At 37.3% G+C, this 16,381-nt stretch overlaps 1 protein-coding gene across 1 annotated transcript in view; it reads right to left on the minus strand.

The window, feature by feature from the left end:
- Positions 1-6,023: 6,023 nt before the first annotated feature.
- Positions 6,024-16,381, minus strand: part of MCM6 (minichromosome maintenance complex component 6) — a 32,154-nt gene continuing 21,796 nt past the window's right edge. Inside the window, exons 13-17 of the mRNA XM_004423864.3 lie at positions 15,065-15,226; positions 13,030-13,165; positions 12,064-12,219; positions 10,033-10,172; positions 6,024-6,542 (exon numbers count right to left, since the gene is read on the minus strand). Of these exons, the coding sequence (XP_004423921.1) occupies positions 6,426-6,542; positions 10,033-10,172; positions 12,064-12,219; positions 13,030-13,165; positions 15,065-15,226 (711 nt within the window). The 3' untranslated portion in view covers positions 6,024-6,425. The remainder of the gene's footprint in view (positions 6,543-10,032; positions 10,173-12,063; positions 12,220-13,029; positions 13,166-15,064; positions 15,227-16,381) is intronic.

Raw genomic sequence — 16,381 nt, forward strand, 5'->3', positions numbered from 1 at the left:
TGTGTGAGAAAGATCAGCCCTGAGCTAACATCTGCTGCCAATCCTCCTCTTTTTGCTGAGGAAGATTGGCCCTGGGCTAACGTCCATGCCCATCTTCCTCTACTTTATATGAGACATTGCCACAGTGTATATATATATATATATATATATATACACACATATATATATATATACTGAAAATATATTCTTCTCATCTGTAGCTTATATTTTCTGGATATTAATCCCTTCTCTGTTATATAGGTTGACAATACATTTTTCCCAATCTGTAGCTTTGTTTTCTAATTTTTTTTTTTTGTGAGGAAGATCAGCCCTGAGCTAACATCTGCCAATCCTCCTTTTTGCTGAGGAAGACTGGCCCTGGGCTAACATCCGTGCCCATCTTCCTCCACTTTATATGGGACGCTGCCACTGCATGGCTTGACAAGCAGTGCGTTGGTGTGCACCCGGGGTCTGAACCAGCGAACCCTGGGCCACCACAGCAGAGCGCGTGCACTTAACTGCTTGCACCACCAGGCCAGCCCCTTTTCTAATTTTTAAAGTTTTAAATTTTGGTGTAGTCAAATTTATCAATTTTTTTATTTATGACTTCTGTGTTTACATATTATTTTAAAAACCCTCTTCTATCCCAAAGTTATAAGCATAGCTTCGTTTTTTTAATTAATTTTTAAAAATTGAGATATAATCGACATATTACTTTCAAGTGTACAACATAATGATTCAATATTTGTATATAATGTGAAACGATCACTACAATAAGTCTAGTTAACATCCATCACCACATGTAGTTACAAATTTTTTTTTTCTTGTGGTGAGACCTGTTAAGATCTACTCTCTTAGTAGTAGATCTTAAATATATAATATTATTTCAAATATACACTATTATTAACCGTAGTCATCATGCTGTACATTCTCTCCCCATGACTTATTTATTTTATAACTGGAAATTTGTACCTTTTGACTACCTGCATCCATTTCACCAATCCCCCACCCCTGCCTGTTCTCTACCAATCTGTTCTCTATACCTGAGTTCAGTTTTTTTGTTTGTTTTTTAGATTCCACATACAAGTGAGATCATACAGTATTTGTCTTTCTGTCTCTGACTTACTTCACTTAGCATAATGCCCTCCAGGTCCATCTATGTTGTTGCAAATGGCAAGATTTCTTTCCTTTTTATGGCTGAATAATATTCCATTGTACATATATCACATTTTCTTTATCCATTCATCCATTGATGGACACTTTTTCCACGTCTTGACTATTGTAAATAATGCTGCAATGAACATAGGGGTGCAGATATCTTTCTGAGTTAGTATTTCCATTTTCTTCAGATAAATATCCCAAAGTGGAATTGCTGGATGATATGGTAGTCCTATTTTTAATTTTCTGAGGAAGCTCCATACTGTTCTCCATAGTGCTTGCACCAATTTACATTTTCACCAAAAGTGTACAAGGGTTCCCCTTTCTCCACATTCTTGCCAACATTTGTTATTTCTTGTTTTGATGATAGCCATTCTAACAGGTATAAGGTAGTATCTCAGTGTGATTTTTATTTGCATTTCCCTTAAGATTAGTGATGCTGAGCACATTTTTATGTACCTGTTGGCCTTCTGTATGTCTTCTCTGGAAAAATGTCTACTCAGATCTTCTGCCCATTTTTTAATCGAACTTTTTTTTATAGAGCTGTATGCATTCTTTATATATTTTGGATATTAACCCCTTATCAAATATATGGTTTGCAAATATTTTCTCCCATTCTGTAGGTTACCTTTTCATTTTGTTGATGGTTTCCTTTCTGTGCAGAATTTTTTTGGTTTGCTGTAGTCTCACTTATTTGTTTTATTTTTATTTTATTTTGCTTTTGGTGTCAAATCCAATATATCTTCACCAAGACTGATATCAAGGAGCTTAGTGTTCACGTTTTTCTTCTAGGAGGTTTATGGTTTCAAGTCTTATGTTCAGATCTTTAACCATTTTGAGTTAACTGATGTGTATGGTGTAAGACCGTGGTCTAGTTTCATTCTTTTGCATATGGCTGTCCAGTTTCCCCAGCACCATTTATTGAAGAGATTGTCCTTTCCCTTTCTTGGCTCTTTTGTTGTAAATTAGTGCTCATACCTGTGTGGGCTTATTTCTGGGCTCTCTATTGTGTTCCATTGCTCTATGTGTCTGTTTTTATGCCAATACGATACTGTTTTGATTACTATAGCTTTGTAATATAGTTTGAAATCAGGGAGTGTGATGCCTCCAGCTTTGTTCTTTTTTCTCAAGACTGCTTTGGCTATTCAGCGTCTTTGTGATTCTACACAAATTTTAGGACTGTTTGTTCTATTTTTGTGAAAAAAGCCATTGAAATTTTGATAGGGATTGCATTGAATCTTTAGATTGCTTTGGGTAGTATGGACATTTTAACATATTCTTCCAATTCATGAGCATGGACTATCTTTCCATTTATTCCTATGTTCTTCAGTTTCTTTCATCAATGTCTTACAGTTTTCAGTTTATAGGTCTTTCACCTCCTAGGTTAAATTTATTCCTACAAATTCTTTTTCATGCAATTGTAAATGAGATTGTTTTCTTAATCTCTCTTTCTGATAGTTTGTTATTAGTGTACATAAACGCAACAGATTTTTGTATATTGATTTTGTATCCTGCAACTTTACTGAATTCATTAATTAGTTCTAACAGTGTTTCGGTGGAGTCTTTAGGATTTTCTATATATATCATGTCATCTGCAAATAGTGAGTTTTACTTCTTCCCTTCTGATTTGGATACCTTTTATTTCTTTTGCTTGCCTAATTGCTATGGCCAGGACTTCCAATACTGTACCGAATAAAAGTGGTGAAAGTGGGCATCTTTGTCTTGTTTCTGATCTTAGAGGAAAGCTTTCAGCTTTTCACTATTGAGTATGATGTTAGCTGTAGTCTTATCATACATGGCCTTTATTATGTTGAGGTATATTCCTTCTATACCCACTTTGTTGAGAGTTTTTATCATAAATGAATGTTGAATTGTCAAGTGCTTTTTTCTGCATCTGTTGAGAAGATCATATGATTTTTATCCCTCATTTTGGTAATGTGGTGTATCACATTGATTTGTGGATGTTGAATCAGCCTTGCATCCCTGGAATAAATCCCACTTGATCATGGTGTATGATCCTTTTAATGTCGTGTTGAATTTGGTTTGCTAATATTTTGTTGAGGATTTTTGCATCTACGTTCACCAGCGATATTGGCCTGTAATTTTTTCTTTTGACATCCTTGTCTGGTTTTAGTATTAGGGTAATGCTGGCCTTGTAAAATGAGTTTGGAAGTGTTCCTTCCTCTTCTATTTTTTTGAAGAGTTTGAGAAGGAATAGTGTTACTTCTTCTTTAAATGTTCGGTAGAATTCACCAGTGAAGCCATCTGGTCCTGGACTTTGTTTATTGGGAGGTGGATTACTGATTCAATCTCCTTACTAGTAATTGATCTGTTCAGATTTTCTAGTTTGTCATGATTCAGTCTTGGTAGCTTATATGTTTCTAGGAGTTTATCCATTTCTTCTAGGTTGTCCAATTTGTTGGCATATAATTTCATAGTAGTCTCTTATGATTCTTTGTATATCTGTATCAGTTTTAACATCTCCACTTTCCTTTTTGATTTTGAGTCTTTTCTCTTTTTTTCTTGGTGAGTCTAGCTAGAGGTTTGTCAATTTTGTTTATCTTTTCAAAAAATCAGCTCTTAGTTTCATTGAACTAAGTTTTTTAGTCTCTATTTCATTTATTTCCACTCTGATCTGTGTCATTTCCTTTCTTCTACTAGCTTTGGGCTTCATTTATTCTTGTTTTTCTAGTTTCTTGAGATGTAAAGTTAGGTTGTTTATTTGAGATCTTTCTTCTGTCTTTTTTTCTTTAATAGGAAGACTTCTTTTTTTAATTGCAGTAACGTTGGTTTATCACATTATATAAATTTCAGGTGTACATCATTGTACTTCTATTTCTGCATAGATTACATCATGTTCAGCACCCAAAAACTAATTACAATCCATCACCACACTCTTGTTTCTTGATGTAGGCATTTATCTCTATGACCTTGCCTCTTAGAACTGCTTTTGCTGCATGCCATATGTTTTGGTATGTTGTATTTCCATTTTTACTGGTTTCAAGGTATTTTTTCCCCCTCTTTTGACCCATTGGTTGTTCAGTAGCATGTTGTTTAATCTCCACATATTTGTGAAGTTTCCAGTTTTCTTCTTGTAATTGATTTCTAGTTTCATACCATTATGGTCAGAAAAGATGCTTGATACGATTTCAAATCTTCTTAAATTTATTAAGGTTTGTTTTGTGGCCTAACATATAATCTATCCTGGAGAATGTTCCATGTACACTCGAGAAGAATGTGTATTCTGTTAGTTTCGGATGGAATGTTCTGTATATGTTAAGTCCACCTGGTCTAACATGTCATTTAAGGTGAATGTTTCCTTATTGATATTCTGTATGCTCTATCCATTGATGAAAGTGGGGTATTAAAGTCCCCTACTACTATTGTATTGCTGTCTATTCTCTCTTTAGGTCTGTTAATATTTGCTTTATAGATTTACGTGCTCCTATGACTATATTTGCACATTTTCTTTTCCTTATGTCCTGGAAATGTTTCCATTGCAAACATCTAGGTTTATCTCATTTTTGTTTGTATATCCCACAGCATAGCTCTATCACAATTTATGTAGTTATTTCCTTGGTTGACATCTGTTGGGATTTGGTTGAAAATACATTAAATTTATAGATCCGTTGACAACTTACAATATTCAAGACTTCCCATTCAGGAACATGTTACCTCTACCCACTTACTAAACACTTGTCTAATTTTCTCCATAAAGATCTCATACACGCTCCATCATCCATTAGCCACTTCACCTCCCTGAGAAGTAATATGTGGAGGAAGGGAGTGTGTGGAAATATAAGCACACTTATTCATATGTACAAAAACTGACTTTCTATTAATGACTTTACCTTGCTCTGGAGCCCCCACTCTCACCAACGGCAGAATTGGGGAGGGGAGGACAGATTCACCAGAAAGGAATTCATCTTTCCCGGGCTTCACATTTTCCTTTGGGTAAATATTGGATCAAATTCAAATTCAAATTCCTGCCAGCCTGTTTCTCTCCTTTCACTACCTTTTCACCCCATTTTATCAAGTTGGGAGTCAGTGCAGGGAGGGGCTCTTTCTTGATGTCTCCTGGGTTTTCACTAGAATGTTCTTCCTATCATCTGTTCCTGAATGTCCTGCTTATTTGTCCATGCCTTATATTAGCACCTCCTAACTGCCTCAACAGGAAATCTGAGATCCTGCACTCGAGGATTCCTCATCCCAACAGCCGTTCCTACCCTCATTAATTAGGAACATACTTTTAACAGGAGCTTATACCCTGCATCTGCTAACTGTGCAACTTCTCGCTCCATTTCCAGTCCCCCTCACCCTTACTGTTTTCAAGCCAGTGGAGAGTGAAGTTACTAATAGTGAATGCACATACCACAAATAACATTCCCTAACTGGCTCTGCAGCCCCAGAATGCCATCTGTTGTGAAAACCTGCAACAAGAGGAACTGCTACATCATGAACATACTGATTACAGCTAAGTCTTAGTGGCTGTTTGTATCATAAATAGCAACAATTTTTTCCTGGAAGAAAGCCATAAAATTTGGGGATGGTATGTAATATAGAAAATGACATATTTCCCTCAAAAAAGCAGTTAGGAAATAATTCTGAGAAATTACTCTTAGGACACAGAATTTCAATGAACTTTTCATTTTTTAACTATCTTAAAAAAACAAAACAAAACAGAACTGGAATTAACCTTGGAAAGTTATCTCCAAGGCCCCTTACCTTCATACTAATTCTAATAAGGACGCCTCCTTACAGGAACCTAATCCTAAAGGCTTACCATAATGCCAGACTTCCACCTCCTTGCCCCAGAATAAGCAAAAAGGGAAAGACTCATATTCATAAGTAGATGTAGGCAATAATTAGAGTAGAGTAGACATAAATCCAAGACAACTGCAAAACAAGTTATTTTATTTTGATTAAAAAAAGCAGTAGCTGGCAACTGAAAAAAGTTATTTTCCCCATAAGATACCACATACCATAAAAGTAATGGACCTTTTCCTACACATGAAAACAAAGGCCTTTGTTATAGAAACTACATATTATTGGGCTCCAACTTCACTTAGACAAGCAGCACACTAAACAAAGTGCTAAAGCCTGTGTTGGTATAAAAGCATATGACAGGAAGGTGACACACAGGACCATCTGAACTTTTCTTGTTCCTCAAAATAAATCTTCCTGAAGCATCACTCCCAGAAACACTTCTCTCGCCAGTAGAGCTCCATCCAGACTCCAGGCCAGGAGGTAGAGGGCTACAGTTTCTCTGCTTAGTCACTTTCAATATCTCAATCTTCAAGCAAGTAATTAGGGTTAACCACCAAGTACGGATCTTCTTCATAGCTCTCACTTCCTTCTGTGGAGCCTTTCAATCCAGCTTGGGTGAGCTCAATTAGAACATGATCCTATGAAACAAATATTTGTCCTTAGTTCTCCAGCAGTATTATAGAAATGCTCAGATACACAGGACTTGACCCTTTTTCTAAATGTTTGCTACTAACATTTTCTTTCATTTCCCCCCCTAGAAAAAGGACTATACCTTAAAATCATTACCAAGGTTCTGCTAAATCCCCTTCCCATTAGGATGTAGACTTTTTCATACCAGAAACCTCTTTTGAAAAATTAAGAAATATACAAGTAAGCTCAATAGACATTGTAATTTTAATGAGGTTTCCTGGCATATTACATCAAGTACTTGTAAACATAATTTCAAAAAAAATAGAACATAATGCATGAATTTTAAGATTATGCAATTGTGTAAAATCCTGTTAAATGTTTATCATTCTGCTTATCACTCTAATAACAATATTTACTTTCACTTAATATTATGTTAATTTTTAATTACTAGCCACTGAACTCTTTCAGGTACCATCCATTCATAATTCAGTTAGATGCATAATCTAAAGATAATTAACATGGGAAAATTTTCACTTTGAGCTATTAGCTAATAAAAAAAACTAGAACATGCTATGTGGCTTAAAAATCTTCACGACAGAGTTCAAGCCACGATGTATCTATCAGTCAGTCTAAAATGTCCACAAATGAAAAGGACTCCTAGCCAAACCCATACAGAGAAACTCAGGAAATAGTGATTTGATCCTAAGAAGGTAGTGAAGTCCCATAGTATGAGCACTAATGCCACTAAGAGGGACTGGACACTTTGAAGCACTCACTCTGTGTATTAACACACCCTCACAGGAAGCACATTTGATCAGCACAGTACAAGTTCTCTAATCTTTTGTAGTGAGTTAACTCAGGTGGTGAGTCAAACCGAAAAAGGTAACCCCAGTTTAGATCAGTTAATTTCACAAGGTGTCCCAATGTGGATTTCTCGTGTGGGTCATTTTATCTTACACTGACCCCGGGAGGCACTAGGGAGGGAAGGGCTGGCCTGGTGCGACACACTGCCCACTAGAAAGACAACTTTGGGCACGCACTACCCTGGTTCACCTTTATTTTCATACATTTATTAAATTCTGATCTGAGTAGCTGTTGTCTCATAACACAAATAATCATACCCTCATTTACTCCCACACGTAAACAGTTTTTCAGATGACTCAACCCTGACATGTGACACCTATATTATTTATATATTGAGTACTGTGAAGAGAATTGCAGGACAGTTGAGTATCTGCCATTTGAACAGAAAAATTCAATCGTTCAACAAATATTTGACCCCTCTATGTGCCAGGCACCACTGTAGATCCTGGGGATACGGTGGTTAACAAAACAAAGCCCCTGCCCACATGGTGCCCTCATTCTAATGAGAGAGACAAACTAAACACCTCAATAAAGAATATACTGCCAGGCAATGCTAAGCACTATGAAGAAAAACAAAGCAGGGTAAGGAGGTGACAGCAAGAAGGAGGCTACTATTTTGACAGGCTAGGCAAGAAGAACCTCTTTGAAAAAGTAACATTTGTGCAGACACCATGATGGAGGAAGGGATCTGGGGAAGGAGACAAGGGGCAAATGCAAAGGCCTTCATATTTGGTGTGTCTAAGGAAGTGACAAGGCCAGTGTCACCGAGCAGAATGGGCAAGTAGAAGAGTGCTATGAAATGAGGTGAGCGAGGTGGACAGGGGCTTGACTGTGAAGGGTTCTGCAGGCCATGGTATGGAGACTAGTTTTATTCTAACCACAAGGGAAGGACTGGAAGGTAGGGTACTAAAACAATTCCATTTATTAAAACATCTGTCTAGCTGCTGCGTAGAGAGCCAACACAAAGGGGGACAGTTAGGAGGCTCCTGTGGAATTCCAAGCATGGTGGCTAGGTGGATGTCAAGGTGTGAGAATACACACACTGAAGGCAGGCTCACAGAATTTACTGCTAAAAGGAGAAGTTGTGAGGGGAGAGTGGAATCAAGGAATCTTCTAAGGTGTGTGGCCTACAGCAACTGAGTAAAGGGGGACACTAGAAGGAGGAAAGAACTGTTTTGAACACATTAAGTGTGAGATGCCTATTTGTTTACAGGCAGGCAGCTGGCTACATACACCTGGAGTTTAGAGGAGAGGTGAGAGCTAGAGATATAAATCTGGGAGTCATCAGCAGATGGGTTTAAATTCATAGAATCAAATGAAATCACTTAAGTAATAAATGTAATAGAAAAGAGGTCTGAGGACTGAGCACAGTACTCCATTTAAAAAGTGACAAGAGGGGCTGGCTCTGTGGCCAAGTGGTTAAAGTTCTGTGAGCTCCACTTCAGCAGCCCAGGTTCGCAGGTTCAGATCCTGGGCGCAGGCCTACTCCACTCACCAGCCACGCTGTGGAAGTGTCTCACACACAAAAATTAGAGGAGGATTGGCACAGATGTTAGCTCAGGGCTAAACTTCCTCAGGCTAAAAAAGAGGAGGATTGACAGTGGATATTAGCTCAGGGCGAATCTTCCTCAGCCAAAAAAAACAGTGACAAGAGAAGGGGCCCCATGGCCGGGTGGTTAAGTTCGGCATGCTCCACTTCAGCGGCCATGCTGTGGCGGCAACCCACATACAAAATAGAGGAAGACTGGCACAGATGTTAGCTCAGGGCGAATCTTCCTCAGGACAAAAAAAAAAGTGTCAAGAGAAAGACTCAGGAAAAGAGACCAAGAGGAAATAACCAGTGAGACAGGAGTAGATCCAGGAGAATATGGTGACTCAGAAGCCAAGCGAACAAAGTATTTCTAGCAGTGATCAACTGTGACAAATGCTGCTGACAGGTTGAATACTGAGAATGACAAATTGATTTGAGTAGAGAGAAGGTATATATGTAATGGTCCTTTAAGAGAGTGGGAGAATGAACTGACTAGGGAAAAGTAATAGCATTGGGCAGTGCAATTGTGAGGTCACTCAAACAGAAGAATTGTCCACTTGAGATTTGTCATCATGAATTTAAAATAAGAATGGACACATGGTTGTATGCTTTTCTCCAGATACTTTTAACTGCTTGGATATAGGTATAGAAAAAGAATTAGATTTAACCAAGGCTGGGGTTTTGTCAAGTAAGCAAAACAAAGAGAGAATGAAGTTAAGAGTAAAAGAGTGATTACTGGGATGGACCATAGACTGTCCGCTGGGTAATGTGGGAGGTAAGGGTATGAGGAAGACGAAAGGTAGAAAGTGAGTGAGTGGTCAGGATGCTTGAAGATTTAAGGTAATGGGAGTGGAAAACAAAGGATAAAAACACTCAAATAGTAAGACCCTAAAACCACCTTCCCAGATTAAACTTAAGTTCTATTTGTTTTAGCAGAGGAAATAAGTCAATTAATTGCTGTTAATTCTCTCTTGTTTTACAACTCATAATTCTGACTAGACCCTAACGAATCAAAATAAATGAACACCTAATGAACCTACACAGATATGAGGCATGAACTCCCTCCCTCATTAATACCCGAGAAAGCACAGGTCTGTACGTACATAGTGGGTGAGTCGATGAATGACTTTCTCTATGATTCTCTTTTTATTTATAAGTTCTTCTTCAGAATCTATTTCTGACTCGATTTCCTTCAAGTACCAGTTAACAAGCTCACTCCTCTTTAATGCCGACTCATCCTCTTCTGCAACAAAAAATACATTTTAAAAGGATTAAATTATCCTTCTAGCAAACTGTATTGCCGATTCTTGGAGTTTGCCTACACAAGATAATGTACAGATTAGATAACCATCAACCTGTCAGAAAGTGCATCTGCTGAAAGGTTTGCAATGTTCCAGCATAAGCCTGAAATAACCTGTCATATTACTTCTATTAAAGTATGCCTTATTTTATCCTGAAGAGAAAAATCTAATAAACTAGATAAACTAACTAGATTATAAGAAACAAGTTTTTTAAAGCTATTAAGACTTCAAAGTATGAAGGTGTTTCCTTCACCTTCTTATTCTTCATCACCTATGAGAATGTTTGTCAACAGCAACTGAAAGCATAAATTAGGAATTAAGCAATGGCAAGCAAAACTTCTTAAATATAATTTTTCCTCTCTGGAAAGGGGAAGACTGTGAAATTGAGATCAATTGAGAATTGAAATCCATGAGCGTTCACTCAAAATAAAAAATTACCAATTTATTCCAGCAAGGTCTATCCATACTGACTGAACTGTCTGCTTAGAGTCTAAAGCAGAACTCTGAACTCACAGGAAGTGCTGGAACCTGGATAATATTGTAACTATCAAAGAAATACACTATAATAAAAGAAAACTCAGTCTTGATTCTAGCAATTGTTAATAAAATGAGAATTCAAAATAGGAAAATTCTGTCTTTACTAATGATAATGCCTTTGAAAAACTTTTTTATGGCCACACTGAAACTTCAGTGGTTTGTCCAAACGCGCTTGGGGAAGTGACCTCCTTCGTTTAAAGTTGCGCTCCCTGTGCTGGACTAGAGAACAGCTGAGAGATAATAACTTACTTGACTGGGTGAACAGTATCTTTTTTCTTTTTCAAGGCAAGGAAGAAGACCTAGCGGAATTTATCTGTGGAACGCAGACAGTGTCTGGGTGCTCCATCAACCGTTTGCCACGTGTAAAACTTAGTTGCACGAGAAACAGAATAATGAAGTATAATGTGAACACAAGAACATGTGAGCTCCCAAATCTTTTTATGTGAGAAGGGAGTGGGGCTAACACCTGTCTGTCCTAGTGGCCCCTTTACTGCCTTCTCTTCTCCTTCCCACTGATCCATAGTTTCCAGGGGAAGGAGCACAGAAACTAAAGGGCTCAAATCTTTAGTAAGCTAAGACAGTCTCTGGCGTTCTCTTCCTCCATCATAGATAGGACGCTGTGATGAAACAGAATGTCTGGAAGCCAGCATATTGGAACTTTTAAATAAGAATTACCCGATAGTTAACCACCAAACTGAAGTTTAAGTTCGACTCCTTGAATTCATATTTTCCTTCTGCCTTGTGGCTAACTATAGGTTGATAAAACTTGGAATAGCATAGTAAAGCAGTTAAGGGCAGGAAGTGTACTAATGTCCAGATATCACACTTTATCTACGGAGAAACGAGGATTTTTACTTCAATTTCTAGTTTGGAATATACTTGGCTAATATAGTATTTTGAGTTTAATTACTTGCCTATGAAATATAAATACCCTAGGAGTCCATCCATTTTAAATAAGGCTGTTGTAAGGAATAGTGATTTTGTATCTGTAAAAACTTTTAAATGTTTCTTTACATATTATCAGATCCCAAATTCTGCTTCAAAAATACTAAAATAGGCCAAGGACATTAACAAGAATGATCCATAAACCTTTGACTGACAATGAACTTGTGGGGAAATGTCCAGGCTGGCAGATACGCTGATACTCTGTAGATATCCTTTGCCAAAGTGACGATGTCTAACAATTTATCATTTCTTCTGATGAAACAATATAATTTTTAGCAGTCTGAAGGGGTTTATGCGCATACACTTTATGTAAGTGGCTGAGCATGTGTGCAGCATTAGGTACAGCCTTACCTTCTTCCATCTTTCTGAGGTGAAGCACAATAAGGTTAGAGATTCGGCAGTATTCGGCGAAGCTCAGCCTTAAGGAGGCTTTTGGAATAGAATCTTGATTTATGTCTTCACTGTGGCCATTGATTCCATTCACAGGAGCAGGGCTGTCAGCATGACCTAAGTGATATATAACCTTCTGAATATTGATTTTGTGCCTAAAACACTCCCTTATCAAATGTTTATAAGTATACTACTTATATTTTAATACTAACTTCAAAACAAGCATATAGTTATCTCAGTATTTAGTGGTTATACAAATAAATTAGAAGCAATTACAATAAATTGTAAAGGCTACTAGTGAAGGCAAAAAATAATTTGGAAGGAATGAGAATGATGAAAGATACAAAGATTTCATAATCTAAAAGTGCATTTGCAACATTATAGACAAAATTTTTAATTTTGATATTTGTCTGTTTTAATGTACTCGAGAGTGTTTTTAATTCAAGAGCAAAGTTACAATAGAAATAAGCCCAGGGAATACAAATAAGTCCACTATCATCATTTTGGTGTATTGTCTTTCAGTCTTTTAAGCATATATATTTTATATCAACTATTTAATTGTATTTATTTATTTATCTTATTTTTATTTTTTTGCTGAGGAAAATTCACCCTGAGCTAACATCTGTTGCCAATCTTGTTTTTTTTAATGTGAGCCACCACCACAGCATGGCTACTGATGAGTGGTGTGGTTCTGTGCCCGGGAACCGAACCTGGGCTGCCGAAGCGGAGCACGCTGAACTTTAACCACTAGGCCATCGGGGCTGGCCCTATATTTATTTTAATTTGTAAACACTTAATGAAAATCAACATCCACGTTTCCCTTTTGCTACACAGACTTCATAACCATTAACAAGTGCCCTTTTGCCATGATATCTTAGAGAACATTTTGGTCTCCAACTCCATAACAGTCATGAACAAACATCTCACCATTGATACCATCTGGGTCCTCATCTACCTCCATCTGGGCCTCTTCTTCTTGATCTAGATTGACATCAGGTGTTTCTACACGAATGATTGATTTATTCAGTAACCTGAAAGCTTCCTTCACGTGTTTAGGCTGGACCTAAACCAATCAAGATGAGGCAAATCAGTAAGTCACTCTTCTTGACATACCAAACAGGTTTTCTCCATACAAAATCATAGTGGTATTTTGGTTTTCTCACATTCTACCCCTCTCATAGACACATAAAGTATGAGATAGTACCATAAATTCACCAGAATGGCTAAAAGGACCAACAAAAAGAAAGAGAAATCTATTATAGATTCCCCCAGACACATGTCAGTTCTATAAAACTCATTTTAGGAAACATCACAATGAAAAAAAAAAGGTACAAATGGCAGAAATTAAGAACCATGGTTTTTAAAGAATTTTAAAGAAGCATGGTTTTTAAGAATTCCCCTCCACCATGATCTACTCTTTCTCTGCAGATTTCACTATATTTGTCTAGATACCCTATGCTCTTGCTAAACTTTCTACCTTCACTCTAAAATGCCTATCAGGGCCAGCCCCGCGGCTTAGCAGTTAAGTGCGTGCGCTCTGCTACTGGTGGCCCGGGTTCAGATCCCGGGTGCGCACCGACGCACTGCTTCTCTGGCCATGCTGAGGCTGCGTCCCACATACAGCAACTAGAAGGATGTGCAACTATGACATACAACTATCTACTGGGGCTTTGGGGGAAAAAAAAAGGAGGAGGATTGGCAATAGATGTTAGCTCACAGCCGGTCTTCCTCAGCCAAAAAGAGGAGGATTAGCATGGATGTTAGCTCAGGGTTGATCTTCCTCACACACACAAAATAAATAAATAAAATAAAAAATTTAAAAAAATAAATAAAATGCTTATCAAAATTCTACTCACCCTTCAGTGATCAAGTTTAAATGTCAGCACCTCCCTAAACCCTTCCCCTTCTTTAAGAAAGAACTGATCTCTATACTTTTTGCTAGTGACACTCTATACTAATATCCTCCCTCTTGTATGTCACATGCCTAATTAAATTTATGCCTTGCTCCCACCAGATTATCAGCAATGGAAGGCAGGGGCTCTCTTAGTCATCTCTTATCCCACAAAAATATCCACTAAATGTCAGGTGAATCAAAAAATATCAAATAAGACAGTGTGAAAGTACTTTGTAAACAGTAAAGCACCTATCAGAGAACTTGAAAAATTAAACCAAAATAAAAAAAGCCAAAAACTGAAGCAATGGGATAGAAAGGGGGTGATTGAAGTCAGAACACTGGTTCCTTCTGGGAAGGGGGCTAAGACTGAAAAAGGGCACAGTGGAACTTTCTGGGATCATAGAAATGTTCTGTACTTTGAGCTGGGTGGTCACAAGGGTATATGTAAAAAGTCAAAGCTATACATTTTCTTCTATGTAAATTATACCTCAATCATACCATTAAAATAAAAATAGCCAACTCTTTTTTTCAAACAAAATCTTACACTGTTTAATATACAAAGCTAGGTAAAAGCAGGGCTGCTTTGCTTGAAGCAGAGATGAGGCTTGAGTGCTCCCCATTTACTCCCTAAATACCCACTGACATGTACAGTTTAATAACCACGCATTATACAAACCTAAGGAGGAGAGTTCCCTTTGAGGCCAGGGGCTACATTATCATATCTGTATCCCCAGCCCAGAGGCCTAAGCACATTGTAGGGTTTAAACAAATTTTTCTTGAATGAATGGTGTGAATGGTAACTCACTTCTATATGCCCTCTATAATCTATAATTATCTCATTAATCTACCTACTGCACTCAATAAATGCTTGACAGCAACCTTCTCAAAGGGAGAAATCCCATTCATGTATCCTATGAGTACTCAACAGTTATATAAAAATAAATCTGCAGTGAATGCTAGTATGTCCTATAACAAAGATAAAAACTCCTATACCAAAGACAACAACATGCTTATAAGCCAACAAATCAATTTCTCTTTCCCCCCATTATGTTAAAGTGACTTTGATACCTCATCACAGCAGTGCATCCGAGCCATTGCTTCAGAGAGACGGATCATGCTCTCGAGCTGTCGCACTGTAATCCTCCAAGAAGATTTGGTTACTCCAGAACCATCCCTCTGGCGGAGACGTTTATACTGTTCCACAATGAAGTCCTCTGACTCTTTAGAAATCTGTTTCAGAACATCACTGAAGTCAGAGCATTTCTACTTGATGAGAGCTGCACTAAACATAAGTTTAACAGCCTTCCAGGTGGAGACACTTTGGGGAACCGAGAGGGTCAAAACTTTGAAGCCAATGACAAAGAATTAATACTGAAATGCCTTTCAAAAGAAACTAATGCTAAAGGGGCCTGTGAATTCCATGTGTCAATTTTATGAACAGGAAGACAGCACGGTTAGTATTTAAGCAAATGGCCATTTCCAAAAAATGCCAAAGCTCATTAAACAAATTAATGCTCAGGCTATTCTTGAGGCTCAGTTAATTAACTTATGCTATCTTTGAGAAAAAGAGAGGTCAATATATATCTACACCACCTATTTCAGTAAACTTTATTATTTGTTGAATAACAACAACAAAGTGAGGCATACTAAAGAACCTTCAGTTTTTCAGAGCAAGGAACTCAGCATATTAAGAAAGCATGCCAAGGTCACAGAGGGACCAGTATACAGTAATGGAGAACAAATGCCTCTGCACACAAAAGTGACCCATAACCCTTAGTTTTAAATGACTAAGCTTCTTTTGGGACAGTGAGAGTCAATCCTAATATTATGGATAATCAAGTGAAGGTGATGGATAATTAAAATCTAAGGTAACTCCCAAAAGTCAAGCCAGACAACAGTGTAAAAAATTTAACCACAATCTTTTCTTTTCGTATTCTATTTTAGGAAAATGCCAAACAAAACAGACACGTTATTCAGGTTTATTTAAAAAAATAAAAGTCCAAATGAGAAAGAGATGCATTATGGAGGTTTATTTCAAAAATAAATGTCCAAGTGAGTATCCTTGACCCAGTACAGATTCAATCCAATGAACTACATCGATTACTGTAAAATAGTAATTCATGTTCACTACAATGACCTAGAGAGGAAGCCGAGTTCTTCCTCAAAGAAAGATTCTAGAGCATTTGGTAGACTAGTGATTTAAGCACATACAGTTTTAAGATTCTTAGGAATAATGGTTGAAATAAAAGGATGTCCTACTTTGATTATTCAAAACTCTTTGCCCATAAAAATCTTTTTATTAGCACCTAACAAGCAAAAGAAATGGAATTATTCAGTATTTTAAAATTCCCTTTTCTCAACTCTGAAGAAACAAGCTGTTCTCAA

This window comes from Ceratotherium simum, chromosome 9 (genome assembly GCF_057802395.1).
Source record: "Ceratotherium simum simum isolate JZ-2026a chromosome 9, ASM5780239v1, whole genome shotgun sequence".
In the NCBI taxonomy this organism is placed as follows: Eukaryota; Metazoa; Chordata; class Mammalia; order Perissodactyla; family Rhinocerotidae; genus Ceratotherium; species Ceratotherium simum.